Source organism: Rhamphochromis sp. 'chilingali' (assembly GCF_963969265.1).
Source record: "Rhamphochromis sp. 'chilingali' genome assembly, chromosome: 8".
Lineage (NCBI taxonomy): Eukaryota > Metazoa > Chordata > Actinopteri > Cichliformes > Cichlidae > Rhamphochromis > Rhamphochromis sp. 'chilingali'.
In genome coordinates, this window is record NC_137935.1 from 39,145,158 (window position 1) to 39,165,960 (window position 20,803).

The 20,803-nt window shown below is 41.9% G+C and overlaps 1 protein-coding gene across 4 annotated transcripts in view; it reads left to right on the forward strand.

Annotated features, from left to right (window-relative positions):
* Positions 1–1,714: 1,714 nt before the first annotated feature.
* usp32 (ubiquitin specific peptidase 32) overlaps positions 1,715–20,803 on the forward strand; it is a 68,837-nt gene continuing 49,748 nt past the window's right edge. For 2 of the 4 annotated variants that reach the window (XM_080888428.1, XM_080888427.1), the window contains exon 1: positions 1,716–1,940. In XM_080888428.1, the coding sequence (XP_080744554.1) occupies positions 1,883–1,940 (58 nt within the window). In that variant the 5' untranslated portion in view covers positions 1,716–1,882. Of the gene's footprint in view, positions 1,941–20,803 lie in introns of all 4 variants that reach the window. The other 2 variants (XM_080888426.1, XM_080888429.1) reach the window with 2 other exon arrangements.

A 20,803-nucleotide genomic window follows, 5' to 3' on the forward strand; every position in this document is an offset into this window, starting at 1 on the left:
CCACATCTCAAAACCGGCTATCGATCTCTGTCTCTCTCTCGCTGTCTTGCTTTCCCCTCTTCCTAAACAACCAAATCCCAGATGCTGACTTTTTTTTAAAAAATTGGTCGACATGGTGCATTTTTCCATCGAGAGGAAAGAGGTCTCTTTTTTTCTTTCTTTACTGTTTTTGCACTCTCATTAGAAGATGCTTAATTTAAAAATAAAAAAAAAACAAGAAAGAAGAAAAAAACCAAACGTGACGATATGATTTAGAAAAAAGCACGGCTTTATATATATATATATATATATATATATATATATATATATATATATATATATATATATATATATATATATATATATAACTTTCAAAACGGGCTGAATGAAAGACTCCGCTTGATGCAGCTTGCAGCACATGAGTTGGAAGTGAGCGTGTCCGTGGACCTCAGAGGGTTAATAACACTCACTTTATTGCATTTCCAGAGTGTAACGCCAAACATCTGTCTGAAATCTGAAATTCCCTTGGTGTTGATTCAAAATGTGCTCTGGCACAATCATAAGCATCGCTTACTACTGAAAACAAGAGGTCTGCGCTGTGGGTTGAACCATTTGTTAATGGTGGAGGGGGGTAACACTATGCAATATATTCAGTTTTAGAATTTATATTCACTGTTAACTGTAACTGCACTTAAAGTGTTAATACTATCTTATTTTAATAAACAACACTGTCATATGTAAAACTAGGGTGGCACTTGGGGTGGCAAGAGATCATTTTAGGGTGACACTTGCCACCCCATGCCACCCTTCTAGATCCGCCTCTGCAAGCATTATGACAAACTTTAAATAAGTATTTACGACTTTGGTGTAAAAATTCTGAACTCACAACGACTGACATAAGTGGACTACTTCCCACATTCACTGAAATGCAACAAACGCCATATACGCGTTAGACACTAGTGATGTGACGTTCTGTATCGAGGCTTCGAAGCGTGTGTCGAGTAATGGAGGGGGCGTTTCCGCGAAGCGCGTATCGAGGCTTGCTTCATTTATGGGAGGAGCTGAAAATGATGACGTCCGAAGCCTCGCTGCCCGGCTGTACCACGTGACTGGTTCAGGAAGCGGTTCAAACTTTGCCGCAAATAATCATTTTCCATACTGCCAGCATAAATATACACAGTATACTGCCATCACTACAATATAGATGTTTTACACACTCCTTTTGTTGTTGACATTTACAGGCTGTGTGCAAAATGCCACACTCTTCAAATTCATGCCAACTAATATTTTTACGTCCAGTAGGTGTTCTGCTAGAGCAAATGAAGCTTCAAGAAGCTTCGCGTTGAGGTGAACCAATTGGATGAAAAGCTTCAGTGCTTCATGAGGCTTCATCTGCCCATCACTATTAGACACTATATATTGCAAACTTTCATCTGCTATGTGCCACCAGTATCGTCTGACTGAACGTACCTTCGGGGGTCGCTGTGGGGAGAGTCAGCTAGCGTTATTCAGCAGCACCACCACACGGTGGGGCTGTTATCACTGGTTTGAACTGTGGCTGCACTCGTCGCACACTGACAGCTTGGTATGACTTCGCATACTAAGTAAAAGTGCTGTTTTGCATTTTCCCGGATAAGACTGAAAACCCCGTCTGAAGTCGAAACCCCCCACCCCTGTATGTGATTCGGGTTGCGTTCACTCGTATTAGAACTCGCAGATCAACTGACCTGTAGAGTCAGATCATGTGACAGAATGGAGGCGTCGCTGAAAAACATTCACCCGTTCACCACATACACATACCGCCAGGAGCCCATTTCACAATAAACGGATAAGGCGACAAACACCCCTGTCCAACTCAGCTCGTAACGTTTATTTCCTCACACTGCAATGAAATGAGGGGAGCATGGGGGCCAAGGAGTCGAGGATAGGATTCCTGTCATATGACGAGGCCGTTAAGAGAGGTAAGCCAAAAATCGTGGGAAGTAGAAATCTGTCGTTGCGCTAGGTTAGCTGTCTGCTTTTGGGCTAGCCATATGGAAAAGAGAACGTCCTGACCACCCGTTAAAGTGTAACGCTTTAACTGGGTTCACCTGTTATACGAAGTAGACGCCGGGTATAAAGTAAACGCACGGCCTCGATGGAATTGTTGTGCCCAGTATTCATTTCGGCATTAAAATTTGTCGAAAAGCTTCCTTATTTTTTCTGATGTTTAGTTAATCACTAGCTGAGCATGTATTTTCCGCAGTCGTTTGCCCTCGTAAGAGACAACGCTGGGTTGCAGCGGAAAGCGTATGTGGATAATGAAATCTTGAAAAATAACGTAGTTAAACAGTCGCTGTGTAAAATCTGACCGCGCCGAATTTAATTATTATTCCTTATAGCATAGAGATAATCCTGAAGTATTTTTATGAAGCGCGTGTCTTTATTTAAGTGCAAGGTCTAGTTAAATTGGCAGGTTGTTGAACTACGCTTGGTTTGACGTCCTGTCCAGCTAATTGCTGTGGGAGCTAGTGCTGGCTAGCGAGGAGGGATGGGCTGCGCGGACAGTATTTGGAGAAACAGTTGTGAAAGAAATCTCGAATCCGTGCTTGAATATATTTTTCATTTATATATATTTTTGGATGGCATCACAGGTTGCCTCTGTATCAAGCTAACTGCAGCTGACTAACGTTTATGTCTGTGCTGCTACCACTAGCTTGCTTGTCTAGTAGCTAGACAGTTAGCTGGCTTTCACCTAAGTTGTCAGTGGGGAATGCCTCCAGACTGTTTGTTGCAGCCCTCGTCTCCCGGTTTTCAAACCGAGCCATGTGCTGCTTAATCGTTACTGTTGTTGCTAGTGAGCTGTCAGGTTCTGCGGAGCCTAGCGTCCACCAGCTAGCCGTGTAGTTGGAGCGGAACAACAACCAGTTGTGCTTTAAATAGCTGCCGCTGCAGTCAGTCTCTTAAAAATGATCAGGTGGGCTTTTTAACACTGGGGAAGCCATTGGCTGGTCTCTGGTAAACAAACAAGCGTTGACAGGCCTGTAATCTAATGCAGCGTCATGATGTATTTCAGCTCGTATGGGCTTTACTGGAAGCATTTTGTTGTCAGGTTAGTTTAAGTACGCACAGGTGAAGCAATGGATACAGTGTAAGCATAGCGGCACTTATGTAAGATATGGGTGAACATTTATCTGCAAACACACAGAGATCTTATCCCTGATGGCTTTCTTGTTGCACTTTACTCCCTGGGTTGGCAACAGCTGAACTTTGTCAGTCTGGATTCCAGCCACGAGAGCCTGTTACACATCTATTACTGTGTCATATCTTTACCAGGCTTCCGCAGGGAAGTTTGACCGGACATCTTTATTATTATTAATGTTATTATGTTGCCTTAGCACAGTTTAGATTTTCGGGTAGCGTGACTTCAGTCTTTGTAATACTGCGGCTTAAATATGCCTCAAACAGATTGCCAGTTACACTCTGACGATCATATGTGACCATACACACAGGGTGGGATTATCCAGTCTTATCAAAGCAGTCACATGACACCATTTCTAATTGCTACAGCAGGCTTGACTGCTGCAATTATGAGTTCAGTTTTCACGAGAGCCTATTCTGCCAGGACATCAGCAGCGTAATGGGCTTACAGTCAGAAAGATTCACCTTTGTTGTGTTATCCTCCGATCACTCCTCACCACCATTTATTCATTCAAGCCTGATTTGTGCGTGGTAGTTTCTCGAGGGATAATTGTGCCTGAAACATTAGATCTGACCAAAAAGTGCGTGTTCCTCCTCATCGTCACTTTTCTGAAATAGAATAAACTCAAATCTTAGAAATGTGGGAAATCTAATATATAAACATGTACCGTAATAAGGGGTTCAAGAGACACACATCTGAGAGTGTTAAGATTTTAGAGGTAAAAGTCATCTTCCCTTTTTCTGTTGACTCACAGTACAATTGAACATTTACTCATGTGGGAGAGTGGAGCGTTAATTTGTTTGAGAGAAGGTTCGAGGCTCAAGTCCAAACATTTGGTGAGTGGCTTGCTGCAGTGACAGCTAACTTCAGGTCAGGTCTAGCGATGGTGTTTATTCCACACTGAACGGCTCCACCTGCTTGAATCTGCTGTTATCATTACGATCGTCGTTGTCCGTGAGGAACAGAGCTGACAGAACAGTAACGTGACCTGAACGAACATTTAACTGCATTTGTAAAACTATCAAGGATGATGGGTGTGATTCTCTCTTGAGTAATAAGGTTCGTTTTTAAAGTAATCTCACTTTGAATGGCACTTTACAGCAGGGAAGTGATGCTTCCATTTAGCAGCTGATTGTGCATACTGCAGCAGACAATGTTCACAAAGCTTTCCGTCCAGGGCCAGAGGTGGGCACTCATCATCGTGTATCATATGTGCTTATAGAGACTGTGGTTGAGGAGCCCGGGTACACTTACAGGCTCAGATTTTGGGGATTACATTTGGTTACATTCTGTTTTTCTTTTATACTCCTGTCTTTTTTACACTCCCCAGCCCACTAACTCCAGGCTGCTCTGATTGGTCAGCTTGCCCAGAGATGACAAGCAAATGAACTTAAATTCTAAAAAACCAAAAACCCCTCCCACTCAGTCCAGAATGAACAGAGCTCTGTGTAAATTTCATACATTTCTTCGTGTTAGAGATACAGTTTTGATAGAATCAAAGCAACAGATTCGTTGTATTAAAGTTCCTCTCTGTGAGTTTTGGGGATTTCACGGCACCACTGTGATGCATTTTTGATTTCATGCATTAGAGCAACCAACAACAGCTTCTTGATAGCATGACCTTCAACCACCACGGGCACCTGCTCCTTCTACAAACATGGAAATCTCTCGTATGATTTAACAACACTTCTAACATCTGTTTTAGTCGTCATTTGGAAACAGTTCACATCAAAGAGTTCCTTCATATCCTAAACCTGAATAGATTACATAGCAGAATGTTTTACAGGATGCAATGAGGTGATTTAATATTATCGATACTGTATTTGTGAAAACCAACACTTTTTTAGAAATGCAACTTCATTCAGTCATTTTCACCCTCTGCTACTCCTGCCACTGAATCGCAGTCAGTTTCTTTGCAGTGGGAATAATAGGAAGTGGAGCGCTGAACACAAGTATAGTGTTCAGACCTGCACACTTCATAGAGTCGTAGTTGATTTTTGGACGTTCTGTGATGAAGAAAGCACAACTATTGTGCCACTTTCCTTTTTCACAGTGATGCTCGTGTTTGGCCGAGTTTAACGGCGATGTGCTTGTTGGCGTTCCTTCTTGTCAGTCAAATTCAAGAGGGAGCAGATGATATGGACCCTTCCAGTCATGGTGGTGAGAGGCTGATCTCAGTTGTCACAGGTAGCCCTGTTGTTGATGAACTGGCCTTGAGGAAGACGTTTTTTAACCGAGCAACAATACGTGGCTTTAAAAATGTGGAGCTTCATCTGGATGTCTTTCTTGCTGTCCAGAATAATTGTTCATGATTTTGATGGAGCTGTCAAAGAGTTGGGTTGACGTGTTTACCTGTTGTTGTGGTTCCTTGTGTTCTCAGTGAGACCGGTTCTTCTTAGTAATCTTTCCTGGCACTTTTCTGGAACACCTTCACGGGTTATTTGTACCTTTGTGGTTGACCACTATGTAGTTCAGCGATGCAACAACAACAGCGGTCACTGTGACACACAGCCTCACACTCACTCTACGTCAGCAGGCCTTATCAGCTGAGTTAATGCAGCGCTGCTTTGCATGGGGATGTAAATTTGTATTCTGCTGTCGTAGAAACCTCCAGTATGGTGTTTGCTATGGAAACGTGACTAGATAGCAGTGCAACAGTCTATACAACAATCTCTATATTTTGAGCAAAGTTGTAAATGTCAGGTTATTCCAGGATGCAGTTTAATATTGTGGAAATCCAGTGTGATGGAGCTTTCTACGACCACGTGGTATATGCTTCACAGCAAGTATTTATTTTTCATTGTTGAGCAAAGATAAGAAGTTTATCAGCTGTTAAACAGCCTCCTTGAGTTGGAGGTTGCTTAGTTTTTGGTCCTAGACTTCCTGCATGTGGTTACTGTAAGTTTACACCACACACAGGGATCTTAAGCCTTCTAGTTTTAGGAAAGGCACACAACAAGGGCATTCTTTTGTTTTTACACCAAAAGTACATGTTGAAGGTGCCGAGCTGGGGTGTGACGGTATTCTATCATTTCAAAATCAAGTACAGAATTCACAAGTCACATCTGAACGCCCCTTTGAATCACTGAAACGTATTTTTCATGTTCAGCTAGTGAAACATCATGCTGAACAATGATAAATAATAAAGATTTCACTCATCGCTTTTCATAAAACAGAGGGGATTTAAACATAACCAAAGGTATTCACAAAACTGCTGAATGTGCAACAGTGCAGCAAACCGAATAATGATGAGCAGGGCTGTGAGTGGGACGGACGTTAGACACAAGATGACAGCGAATGCTACCATTGGAGCAAATATCTGAGAGGCAGCATGTTGGGCTGCATCGCTTCTGTGTGTGGATAAGTATGGAAGACCATTTCTTTGCACTGGGATATTTAACAAATTATGGAGACGGCGAACTCGGGCAGTACTGTGAGACACAGACTACTTCCAAAATTATTACAAATGACCAGAGGCTCCCCAGTAAGTCCCATTAGGACTGTTGTTGTTTACTTTTAAAATTACTAACAACACTGCACCCAGCTACCTTAAGGACCTTTTAAACCCTTATGCTCCTGCCAGGGCTTTAAGGTCATCGTCACAGTTACTGCTGGCTCAGCCCAGATCTCGACTTAAGACTAGAGGTGATCGATCGTTTGCTCTTGTTGCACCTGTGCTGTGGAACAATCTCCCGATTGGCATCCGGGCATCTGATTCTATTCATTCTTTTAAATCACAGCTTAAAACATATCTTTTTAAACTTGCCTTCTCCACCTTTTAATTGCTGGTTTGTTTGTTTGTTTGTTTGTTTGGTTGCTGTGACCTATTGACCTCTTGTATTAATTCCCTCCTATCTTTCTATTGGTGTTTTTTATTATGGTGGTACAGCTTTTATCTTGCTATTACCCATGTGCTGTAGTCATTCTTATTGGTAGCTTTTATCTATGAACATAACTCCTTATTTTTATTTATCCGTTATCAATATTTGAACCTTTTATTGTTTTATGTAAAGCACTTTGGTATGCCCAAGGCTTTTAAATGTGCTCTATAAATAAAGATTGTTGTTGTTGTTAAGGAGAGAAATCCCTCCACGTCTATGAATAAAAACCGAGTGTCGGTCCAAAGTTACTGTCCTGTCCTTCACCACTGGAAACTTGTTCTGTTCCTGTCATGGCTGCATTGTAGGTGGATGCATATCTGCTTGTAGAATTTTTGTTCATGTAAAATTTTGAAACCTCATGTTGTCATTGCCAATAAGGTTTCATGCCTCTGGACATTCATCGATTGTGGTCCACATTTTATTTCCGTTTTATAGAAATTAATTGGAAGACTAGCTTTTTTTCAGTTGCACTTCTTATTTATTCTTTGCTTATTTCTGACTCTTAATGATCCTGTTTCCATCTGACATGAATGGTATAGTTAACCATCCATGAGCCCGTTCAGCCTCTGTAGGTGTTTCTTTTCCTTCCTTGGCTGTATTGTACAGTTTGTTTGCTTTTTTTAGAGTAATTGCTCTAAACTCAGAAGAATCTGTAATAGTCTTATTATGTAAAACCCATTTGTTGTTTTTGTTGTTCACCTTTTTTCCCTCTCCGACAGCACAAAATAGACCCTGAGAGTAAAAATGATTTTCCTGTTTTATGTGGTTTTTCCTCTTGCCGACCCCACAACACAGCAGCCTCGTGCTGGTTGCGTGACATCATGTCCACAGGTGAAATGAGCTCTTCAAGAACAGAGCTGCATGTATGTTTGCGCCTCTAGGTGTTTCTGTTGATGCTTTGCCCAGACTAAACAGGGCACCGAGGCACATGTGAGTTCAGGATTTGCTGCTTCAGAAGCCATGGTGGAGGCTTCCAGTCTCGACAGCAGCAGCGGCCGACCAGGCTCAGCTTATTTTATAGGACAGAAAACATCAAGTCACAGCAGGAGGTTCTGGCTGCTCCTCTACTGCCATGATGATTTAGCGAGGTGGCCATATAGTGGAAACCTGCTGTGAAAGTGTCTGTGTGGACAGTATGGGAGAGCCAAAGACAAGCTAAGGATGCAGTGACTTGTGTCGGGTGTTACAGACGCAGTCTTTAGACAGCCTGAGACTGTGAGTGGCTGAAAAGTGTGTTTGGGGCACTCGTAGAAATCACACCCATTGTTTTGTGTGAATCGAATGGTAGCCATTGCATTTAATGCCACTCAGTGTCTAAGAATACCCGGATTGCATCACAGCATTACAATACACAAAGTGTTCTCCATAATGAGGCCTTTCTTTGTTTACTTTCCCATTAGCGCGTCTTATTACAACAGTTTTCTGCTCTCTGGCAGTGCCAATCATCACGTTAGATCAGGAGTTCCAGGAGAACAATGTTTTATTTTATTTGACTCAAACTCGTCTTCGCTTGGTTTACAGATTCTTTGTTCTGTATTTAGCGGAGCCCTTAAGTTATGTAAAAGTGACGCACGTTGAACGTGAAACAAACACAGAAGGTGTCATCAAGGCAAAGATGAAATGAGCGCAATATACAGGAAAATCAAAAGAACTGTGATGTGTGAGAAATGGTTTTCACAAACGTAAATCATCAAAGGTTTATACCAAGAAAGCATTAAGGCATTGAACCAATGAAACAGTTATTTTGAAGCTTGATCTAAAGTAGAGTTTGATTCATCAGTCGCAGTAAAAAGATAGAGTTTCAAAAAGTAGAGACATCCTTGTTGCAGTTTTGGTGTCTGACTCTGATTTGTGATTTATTCATTTTGCTGATTCTCTTATAAGAACTGTAACTGACAGCATGTACATGCAAAATTCAACTGTCCTTCAATGCACAGTGTCATTTACTTGTTTATGAAACTGTGTAGTTCCACCTGACTGCACTGAGTCACAGGATATTCTCTCACTTTAAGCGCTTTAATAAATTGAACTTAAAGGAGGTGCAAATAATTAACTGAAAATGAGTTGCTGTACATGCACCTTTATCTGGTGGCATATTCTGCCTCACCAAGCAAAATAACAGATTTACATTAAAAACAACAAACGAATATTAGATAATAAAATAATTTTTCAGTATGTTTATGACATCACCAGGACATGAACCCTTTTTCCTTCCTTGTAACTGCTTTGGTCCTCTGGTCTCAGTGAGGCTGCTGGCTCGGGGGCAGCTTTGGTTCTAGAGCTTTCTTCTGTTAGCTTTAAAATGTCCATGCTCAGCTGGGTGAGAGGGTCAGTGTCTGACCAGGTTTGCTGTTACCACCATGCTGATCTTCCTGTGGTACTGACAAGGTATTTGATGGACTGAGTTTAATTTCCCAGTAAACATCAGTATCAGTAGAATCAGTTATTAAGGCCCTGTTTGTAAATGGCCAGTTAACAGTCACCAGTTAGCCAGAGTACCTGGAGGAGACCCACAGAGGCGCAGGGAGCCTCCTCGCAGTCAGGTGACAGTGCTCATTGTTTAACCAGTGTGTGACACTAAAAACAAAGAATTAAGAAATCATAGAAACTTTCTCAGACGTGCCCTCATTTTTAAAAAAATGTTTCTGATACATTCGGATGGTTTTATGTGATTGGAGTCATACATGGACTCTGTTTAGCATTCATTTTTAGTTTTTTGCAGTCTTTGTTCATATCCATACAGAAGAACGGTGCCTTCTGCAGTTATTTTACTGGTGAGAGTCCCCCAAACTTATTTTACAAGCTCGGGCTTGCTAGCCACGACTATTTCAGACGTGTTTTCCTCAAAGTGGCAGGCTTGTTGTCTACAGAGTAGACAGCTTTTTTCCCTCGTCAGGTGCATGGGGTGGTTATTGAAGACAATCTTGTAAAATCTGCTTGGAAGCCTGAAGAACCAGTAACGACAGGACTATAATTTAGAACTCGTAGCTTTAAAAACAATAAGTGAAGCAGATGCTACAGGAGGGAAAGAGCCTGCCCTTCATTTATTATTCCCGTTGAAAGAAGCTGGTCTCTGGTTTGGTGGCTGTGTGCATTAAAAAGCTCATTTCAAGAGACTAACGTTGTAGAAGATGACCAGTGCAAGCAAATCTAAATTCAGTGCCAGACACAAATCCAGACATTCAATATTAACGAGCTGTTGGAGATCTGCTCCTCAGAACAGGTGTAATATCTTCATCAATGCAGTTACTGTTTTAAACAGAAATGATTTAACTTGATGAATATTTAACATCAGACTCCAAACTCATGAGGACTAAATGGGCTCCTCAGCCAGCTGTGCTCTGCTACCTCTGGTGAACCACCTCCACATCTGTCACCATGGAGATTGTGGAGCTCTCCTAGGACCTCCAGGGTATTTGTTATGCTTGCACTTGCTAATATGTGTGAGATGAAGGCCGCCACATCTTCACGATTCATGTGACTTTAAGGTGCCTGGTCATCATCGCCATAATATTAGATGTGTGTACGTTACGGCAGCAAGTCCCACTATAGGCTGTGAACATTTCCACAGGCCCAAATCTGAACAATAAGCCAAAACGTCTGTAGCCATCTATCTGTTTGTACCTTAATCTGCATTCTTGCATGGAGAGGTGGGAGGGGACTAATCGCTTTTCTACAGCCTCATTAAATCCTGTCCTGGTAGGTTAATGGTTAACTGGCTGGGCTGTTGATGCTTTGACGTTGGATGTATTTATATTACAGACTGTAATGAGTTATGGAAGGTAATTAGAAATATGTTTCACTTGATTCGTAGTCATAATAAAAATACAACATTTTTTTATGCATCGGTCATGGACTGATGTCATTCAGTTTTCTCACGTGTCTTTTAATAAACTGCATCAATGTGGTTTGAAATTTCATGACCTCAGTTTATGTGCAGCTGCTGCAGCTGAATAGAGTGTGCTGAGTGCTGTTACTGCTGCTCTCTGGCTGCACAAGGTCAATTTATTGGTTGGTAATACAGATTATTGATAGGCCACAAAGAGGCGTTGGACCCTGAATTCATGCTTGTACGTGTGAAGAAGGGAGGGAGGGCGAAACATGAAAGGAAAACTAGTACTTACCCTGATTTGTTCTACTTCGTTGCTTTTGAACTGACCTTTGAACTCGAGTTAACGGTTGATCTGCGTCACCAGTGTTTGGTTCACTTTTTCTTTCGAGTCGAGGCAGTGCAAAGCCAGTGTGAAGTGTCTGCTTTTTTCCTGTTCGTTTTCCAAATCTTTCATCGGTTTTCTTTATAAAATGAGTCAAAAAGCTCTGTTGGGATAAGCTCTTTATGTCTGAAGTCTACAGCTCAGACTCAGAGAGGAGCTCAGAATCTGAACTGAATAACGAATCATGTAACAAAATGAATTCATGAATCTGATTCTTATCATCCTTCACATTAAAAAACAACTTCAAAGATTTATTTGCTGTTTTTTTTGTTGTTGTTTGTTTGTTTGTTTTGCGGTTAATCAGAGATGTGGAGGACAGCCAGGTTTCTGTGTGCAGTGGTTGTACGGATCGTTTTCTGCTGCTTGTGTCATGAATACAGTTAGCTGCTACCTCTCATGACACACAAGGGGGCTTTAGTCTCTCTTCCTGCAGCTTTGTGCTCTGTGTTGATCCCCATGTGTGATTGGCTGCCTGCAGCCTGTGATTCAGCACTTGAGCATTAATCAGTCCTGTCTTCAGTTGGGTAGCTGTCACCTCTCATTGATGCATGGGTTCAGGCCCGAGTAGAAGGCGGGTACCCTGCTGACCTCAGACCCACAGCATGTAGCTGGGCCAGTTTATTAAAATGGCTTAGGTTTATTGTTAGAATTCCATCAATATTATTTGTACAGATTGCTTAATATAATTATATTTATCCATATTGTCAATATATCTTATGGCTATAGAATTTGTGAAGATGTAATTCTCAAAGCTAAGCTCATCAGTGATGTTGTGGTCAGCTTTAATGCTAATCATGTAGGAGGATGTTTAGTAATCTGCCTGGGTACTATGGGATGTGCTAATGTATTAGGGTTACATAATTGGATAGGTGCTGATGGAATTTGCTGCTTGCACGTTTGGAAAAGGCACCCGAGGCTGAAAGGTATGAAAGATATGCTCCCATCCAGATGATGGATGTCTTTTTCAGGTAGGGCCTTGTGTGTCAGCAGGACGCTGCTCGAGTGCACGCTTCATCTGTTACCACAGTATAGCTTCATGGTGCTGATCTGGCGTACCTCAGGTTCAACCTTTCAAACACTTTGCTCTCTCAAAAGTCCAGCAAATGCTTTCCTCAGTTCCCAGTAACACCACAAGTGGTGCTAAAATAGAGGGGATACAGAATTGTAACAACGTCTCTTAAAGCGGTACATTTTCTCATTTTAAATATTAAATATTTTATTGACAACTGATCATAAAAACAACATAGTGGATCTGCACCTCAGTCATTGCATTATGTGCACAGTGTTTTTGGCACTGGGGTTGTATTAGCAGTGATGAGAAAAATGAAATGAGTGAGCCGCGTGAGCTCAGCATCAGCCTCTCGAGGCAGCCGTACATAAACAGGAGTATTAGCTGCTCCAGTTTCTGCAGTTGCCATCCAGCTTCACGTAGATTTTGTACTCGGCAGCTGGTAGGTTAATGACTGGCCAATGCATACTCTGTGGTCCTGCAGGTGCTTATGGGGTTCTGTGTGCACAGTTCATGAAGAGAAACATATTTCCCTGTAGTCCTAACTGCACATCCCTGAACGTGGATGACTTATAAATGGCCCTAGATCACACAGACATGCAGCTTTTCTGCAAAGTACAAAAGGCTGTTTGGTGCCTTTAAAAACAGTCGTTTCTTTGTGTTTTCATTCAAATATTGTCAACTCTTCCCACACATGAATATTTAACAGAAGTTAATGTTAACCTTAGAGTGTCAAAACCAACACAAGATATTTGTTGTTTTGGATCAGAGCCATGTCTCCCTGCTTGCTACGGGAGAATCTGCAGAGATCTGTGTGCAAAAGGAGAGTGGGTGTGGGGCTTTGCCGAGCGAACACTGTATGTAGTCCAATTTTAAGGTATCGACCTTACTAGATATAAACTATATAGCATCATCCTGCATTGCAACTAAAATCTAATGAAACATTTTAGCTGCTGATGTTGCTCAAAGATTCCTTGGCAGTCGGTTCTGCTCTTTAGGTGCAGATCCACCACTGAAATCAGTGCTAGGCATGAGAACTTTGGAGGCAGCTAAGTAGGGGTAGCTGTGTTCACTGGAGGAGCCAAGGTCACTGCCATTTGGGTGGCATTGGGCGTATGCAGAATTGGCCTTCCCATGAGCCCTTTTCAGGATTTCTGTTTCAGGATCCCTTGATCCACAAGGTGATGTAATATTTGTGTGTGTGTGACTGCAGTGACATTTCTGAGCTCAAAGACGACATCAGATGTTGCAGCTTGTTTTAGTACATGTGGAAAAATGTTACATCGTTAACAGCAAGGTTTAAAGGAGTGGATAGCCGTTTGTCCTGCTTCTGCAGGATGAAAGAAAAAGGTCACCAGTGATCTACTGGTGCCTCAGTCTGGGTAAGATCACATGGATGTTAGGCATCGCCCCCCCCAGTGGGAAGTAAAATCACTGTTTTTGTCACTTTTTTCCACAAATCAATAGACTTTATCGACTGTTGCCACACAGGTGCGTACACACACACACACACACACACACACACACACACACACACACACACACACACACACACACACACACACACACACACACACACACACCTTCTATTAAGTTGATCTTTGGCTTCATAGTTGAAGATGTGGTTTATCATTGTTGGCCTGTTGCAGATTTTAGTGATATAAAAGAAATGCAAACACTTGCACTACGAGGGAAATTCAATACAGCCGGGCTTTCTTTGCTTTAGCGGAGTTGAAAAAATCTAAAACCCCAGCTGGACATAACAGGTATCACAACGGTGGTTATCAGCTTCCTGTGTTAAGCTGAGCTTTCTGCTCTGGGTCCGATGCACATTCTCATCAAAGGGGCTTTTAATGTGTTGCCCGACTCTCCTTCAGCACAGAATAATCCCCACGAGCACAGCCGACTCCAGTGAGTGTTATCAAATGATTATATTGAAATGGTGATAAAATCTAACATTACATTGCAACACTGTTGCAAAGAAGACAGGAAATTAATGTTGCAGAAAATTGTTAATCCTGTGATTTAGCGCCCAGAGCGGTACGATGAGCATTTTAATCAGAGTTAATTGTTTTAAGTGTGGGTGTGCTCACGGTGCTGCTGTTCATTTTTAACATAACTGCCTCACATTAGCTCGGAAACTTTAAACTGGATACATTTAAACACTGAAACTTACTGACCCACCGGCTAATGAAGGAGATGTGGAAATCCTTTTAGTTTGCCTGCACACAAAGGGAAATTAACTTCATTGATCAAATAGCTATTCTTGGTTGTTGTTGTGTGTTCTAGTAGCTTCCAATTCAACAGTGTAAAGGAGACTTGGCAGCAAAGTAAAGCAAAAATGTATAGATTTCTGGCATCACCAAAAGAATAGACTGCACAAGCCACTAACAACAAGATGCACAGTTTGCACTGCTCTGACTTTGTAGCTTCATTTGCTGTTAGTAAGCTAAACAGCTTAACAACTGGCACATAGAGAATACAGAGAATTTACATTGCAGTTAAAATATGATGCAAATAAAAGAGTTTCTCTAAGGTTTTGTGCTCAGAAGAAGTTGCCATGGTGAGTTGGTCAGTTACAAAGAGGGCCACTTTGGTAACACCAAGAACTCTGACTTGAAGCTCGACGTAGCTCACTGACCCATTAATCTCGCTTTGCTTTGGCTCAGCATCAGAGCTTTTCTGCAAAATGGGGCGATCGTGGTTCAAGAGTTGGGAGTTCGCCTTGTAATCGGAAGGTTGCCGGTTCGAGCCCCGGCTTGGACAGTCTCGGTCGTTGTGTCCTTGGGCAAGACACTTCACCCGTTGCCTACTGGTGGTGGTCAGAGGGCCCGGTGGCGCCAGTGTCCGGCAGCCTCGCCTCTGTCAGTGCGCCCCAGGGTGGCTGTGGCTAAAGTGTAGCTGCCATCACCAGTGTGTGAATGTGTGGATGACTGGATGTGTAAAGCGCTTTGGGGTCCTTAGGGACTAGAAAAGTGCTATACAAATACAGGCCAAAATGACCAAGATTTTAAAAAAGCAGCCCTCAGACGTCTAACTTTGGGATATCTTCATCTTTATACCAGCGATGACTTATTAAAGAAAGTGAAAGGCGTAGGGTTAGACGTGCACAGCTTCTTTGGATTCGCAACACGCAAGCTAAAATCCCCATGTAGTTTTCAGCCAGCAGAAGCAGCAGATACACGAGGCACCAGCGAAATAAATGTTCACAGTTCAGAGCTGTTGCACTCCGTCGGGTGGATGTCATTAAGCGCTGATGTTTGTTGGTGTCATTCCATGTTTCAGTGGCTCTCACCGCTGTGCACCAGGAAACCATTTCTGTGTTGAAATAGACTGCACGCAGGTGTCGTTACAGCAGCTGGAGTGATCTGTGAAAAGGACCGGAGGCCTTTTTTAATAGAATTCATCTCTCCCAAAACAAAACACACACGATTCCCATCCATTATCTCAGAACACGAGATCATGTATTATTTTCTAATGATAGTCTGTTTTTTACATTCCGTGCAGTTTCCACTCATATTTAGTATTACCACAACCTGCACACCAACGTGCAGGACTATGCAGGGAGCAGATAAACCCATGACTCTTTGGGACAGTGGCTTTCTTTAGTCTCGTTGTCTCTGCGAGGTTGTCAGTGACCTGTAAATACCTTCTGATCGTCAGCTTACCTTTCATAAAACCACATCTTGGCACTTTTTTGGCACTTGACACAGTTTTCATGTGTTGTGCCCAAAAACCAGGATAATTGAAAAGGTTCTTGTTCTGTGTTGTGCTTACAGCACACCTGTGCCCAGCAGACGTGTTGTTAGTTTTATACATTTATATAATGCTTTCCTAGTCTTGCTGACCACTTACTTACTTTGCATTTGTACAGCACTTTATTCTGTAGACTTAAACCACATCATTGCCAATTTAAAATCCACCCAGGAAACCCCGGCTGTGGTTTGGGTTCTTCATGCTGCGAGGAGACACCACCCTAACGATGTGCTCGTCCTCTCAGGCAGGAGAAAAGCCTCAGTAGCAGTGTGACCTTTAACATTTTTCAAACTCGCTGAGCCTGTATCTATAAATACATTTTTTAGGTTTTGTATGGTTCAGTGTTTCTGTTTTTGTGGAAATAAATGTGAAGAATGAAGGTGGAGTCACACCCTGCCCATCAGCTGATCTTACAACTCTTACTTAAATTACCTGAAGAGACACCAGCTCCCTCCTCATACCTGTTATGTCAGTTCGGTCAAACACCAGCACCCTGCTGTTACTGCTGAAAGGCATTTGCGGTAATTTATTTGCGTCACTTCATTAGCACAGCCCGTTAACACAAATTGTGCATTCTTAGTAAAGTTTGATCCAGCTGAGGCCGTTAGTTTAAGGCTTTGTCTGTGTGACAGTAGTCAGAGTGAAACTGCGTCTGTGGAGATGACAAAGGTTACTGGGCCAACCAAGGTATATGCATGGTGTGTGCGCCCGCACCGTCACTTCCTGTAATTGGGGTTTGAACTCTGTTTTGTTGTTAAACTGATTTTTACTTTTTTAAAATAAAGATTTATGTCCAGTTACTCATGGTTACTTGCTAAAGAGAAGTCAGAGGTATGTGATTGGCTCAGTTTTACTGATTATCTGCCTGTCAGCAAGATTACAGTAAAAGTAACTGTCTGCATTTCAGTAAACTTAGTGGAGAGGTGGAGCATGGTCAGAAGAAGAACCTTTTGAATTTTAGTGTTGTTACTTTCTTTAGGGCATTGTCTCGGTGGAAGGCGTGCTCTCCGGGTCTCCTCGGATGTCGTTAGCCTGCGTGCACGGGCTCTGCTTTTTTGTTAAAGGCACAGTAGTCCACTGTTATTTGAATTAGCTGTTGCACCCTAACACCAACGTATCCAGGTAAAAGCGATTCTCTTTTAATGTCTCTCCTCTTAAACTTTTAGTTGGAAATAAAGTTTATTGCTCAAAATGAGTTTATGCCTGAATGTTGCCGGCTAACATCGCGGTGACAGTGTGTGTGCATGAGCGTTTGCACGTGTGTCTGGGTAGGCTTTAGGGTCAAACCTGAAACCCCATGAGCACTACTGCCCCTACTGGCTCTGTCGAAATAGGTGATATCAGAAACCCGAGTGTGGTTCAGAGACGCTTATAAAGAAAAGTTTCCATAAAGGCGGAATAACAGCTTTTAAGGGAGTTGTTGATGGAACTCGGCATGAGTAGTTTTCCGTAAGACGCAAACAAAAATGTCATATGTGCTTCTTGCTTTGACCTTGTGCTGTCGAAGGGTTAAATTAAACTGATTCAGCTGAAGCTGTGACAGAAAATATTACACGTGTATTAAAGAGCAGTTGTCGAAGTGGAGCTGATTAGACAGCATCAACAATGTGAGCGTTGACAGAGAGGCGTGGTAGTATTAATGTAATCATGTAACAGTGTGAAAGAAAGACTGGGATTGTTTTTACGTTTGCCTTAAGTGCACTAAAAAGTCGAATCATCACACGTTACAAAGGCTGTGCAGATATCACTGGCTTTAACGGATGTGCAAGTTTGCATATCTATCACACATGGTTAGCTTTGACTTTGACCACATGAATCTGTTTTTAAGCTCTATTTTGGTCTCCACCATCTCCAGTGACGGTGTGTCTTTGTCATCATATAAACAACATCTTGCATTGTAAACATATTCTCCAATCAGACTTTAAAATACCTCGATGACGATGGAGATTCTAGTGCTCTCCATCCCGTCCTCATCAACATCTCATAAGCTTCTCTGGAAAATTTCTCAAGATTTGTTGCACACTTGGAATCAAGGATGAGCTAAAGTTTAGCTGATATGTCAATGAACATTTAAAGGTCAAGAATAGTCCAATAACTGTTATGGTAATTATGTCATAGTTAGCACAGTCCTGTCTGTCATAACTAGAGATGGACCGATCCGATATTAGGTATCAGTATCGGTCCGATACTGACGTAAATTACTGGATCGGATATCGGAGAGAAATAAAAAATGTAATCCGATCCATTAGATATCAAAAAAAGCACCTCACAAAACTTGCGACACGGCGTAACTCAGCTCATAACCGTAGCACATCGGAGCAGTGTGGTCACGTGATAGAGCGGTCGTGTGTATTTGTAGCCTCGCTACCAAACCAGCATTTCATCTCCGAGGAAGTGATCCCCGAGAGAAGTAAAGCAAGCGTGTAAGTTCGTCTCTGAATGTTTGTAAAGTATTCCAGCGTTAAGCTTAACAACCTATGGAGCGACTGCCTCTCCTGCTGCTACTTCAATCATGAAACTGCTTAATGATCAGCTGATCGGCTTTTCTGTCGCGAGTCCGTCTCTCTTGTTTGTTTTTGGCCCACTTTGCACCAGAAAGAGGAAACCAGCGGCTGAACAACAGAAGCACGTTTAAGCTTGATAAGCTGTTGTTAGAATTTATTTAATATTACTTTCTACTCGAGGATCTTTTTCTATGTAGCTGACGCTGGTAACTGTGCAGGGGCGGATCTAGCAAAGTTTAGCCAGGGGGGCCGATAGGGCATGAACAGGGAAAAGGGGGCACAAAGACATACTTTTCTTTCTTATTCTCATTTAAAATGTCGAGCTTTTAATAAATAATTATCTGACACCCAAAGTTTTAATTTGATGTAAAATGTATAGAAGTCCATTACTGTATATAGTGACTGTTAAGTCTAATATATATACCCTAGTAAGCTATAGTACTTTTTCCTTTGGGAAGGTACCATCTGTGCAGTCTGCAGTTCTATTGAAGAAAGATGTTGAATCTATTTAATTATTCTTGAAAAATAATTGATTTCTGTGCATTTTTTCCCACACTGCATCAAATTAAGGTTGATTACGTCGATTAATCAGAATCAGAATCAGAATCAGAAACTTTATTGTCATTGTCATGAGAACAACGAAATTAAGAATGGTCCCCGATCATTGCATCATCCCTAGCAATATCAAAATATAAATAAAACAATAAAATTCAATAAATAAAATAGAATACTTAAAATACTAATAAGATGTATGTAAATGTTTTACTGTTACGTTCCCACACACATGCTTCAGACCGTGCATAGATTAACACAAGAGTGGCGTGATGGACATTTTTTTTGTAGTATTCAGATGTGTTATTGCAGTTGGATAACAGCTGTGTTTGAGTCTATTAGTCCTTGCTCTGATTGCCCTGTACCGTCTGCCTGAGGGCAACAGTTCGAACAGGGAGTGGCCAGGATGTGAGGTGTCTTTTATGATGTTTTGGGCCTTTTTAAAACAGTGGGCGTTGTGTAGAACTTCCAGTGTGGGGAGAGGGCAGCCAGTGATCTTTTGGGCGGTGTTAATGATCCCTTGGAGTGCTTTCCTCTGAGCCCCTGTGCAGCTAGTGTACCAGATGCATATGCAGTAAGTTAGAACACTCTCAATGGTGGCTCTGTAGAAGGACACCAGCAGTCTCTGTGTGATGTTATTCCTCCTGAGAGTTCTCAGGAAGTACAGTCTCTGTTGGGCCTTTTTCAGCAGCTCGGAGGTGCATCATGAGGTGGAGGGTGGGGGGTGGTTCCCTATTTTTTTGCTGGGAGTTTGCAACCCTATTAGTTAGGTTGCTTAATATTTCTGCTAAGTGCTCTTTAAAATACCAGAATAGGGAGGATGGAGCAGGTTTAAGTTTATTAGATTGATCAGTTTTGCTGAACTATGAAATATTTTGTGTGTAGTGTATTTTTTTTTTTAAATACAGGTATAACAGAATAGCTTCAGTGTTGTTGTTTATTTAAACTTGAGTATGAACTTATACAAAATGCAGCAATATATTAAAAACACACTATATCGGATTCATATCGGTATCGGCAGATATCCAAATTTATGGTATCGGACATAAAAAAAGTGGTATCGTGCCATCTCTAGTCATAACACTAACCTGCAACCTCTCTGATTGGTGGAGGCATATAAATACAAGTAGCCACAAGTGGTGTAATTGCAGCAATGGCTGTAATGGAAGCTGCATACTGTAGTGGTAAGACTACACACCTCTGGAGCGGGGGTTGCAAGTTTGATTTCCACCCGGTATCCAGTAAGGGTCCTGGCTATGACCCCCATGCTAGAAACAAGCCCTGGAGTGGCGTGGCTACGTCTGCAGCCTGTCCACAGTTCAGGACACAAGCATTTCACTGCATGTTCACTATATGTTGTACTGTGACCAGTGTTGGGAAGGTTACTTTTAAAATGTATTCCATTACAGAATACAGAATACATGCCCCAAAATGTATTCTGTAACGTATTCAGTTACGTTACTCAATGACAGTAACGTATTCTGAATACTTTGGATTACTTAATATATTATCATGCTTTTTACAACAACGTGAATGTCCTATTGCTGTGTGATTTATTACTATTACTGAAGGTCCGCGACTCCGAACTGTAGTAAAGGGACCTCTGACTAATACGGCGGGGTCCCTGTCGGCTCGTAGCCGAAAAATAGCTTTACTTTGTTGTGTGGGTCAACTTTTCTTGCGAGAGACAGAGAGAGGCGTTGAAAGGCTGCTCCAACAGAACTTAT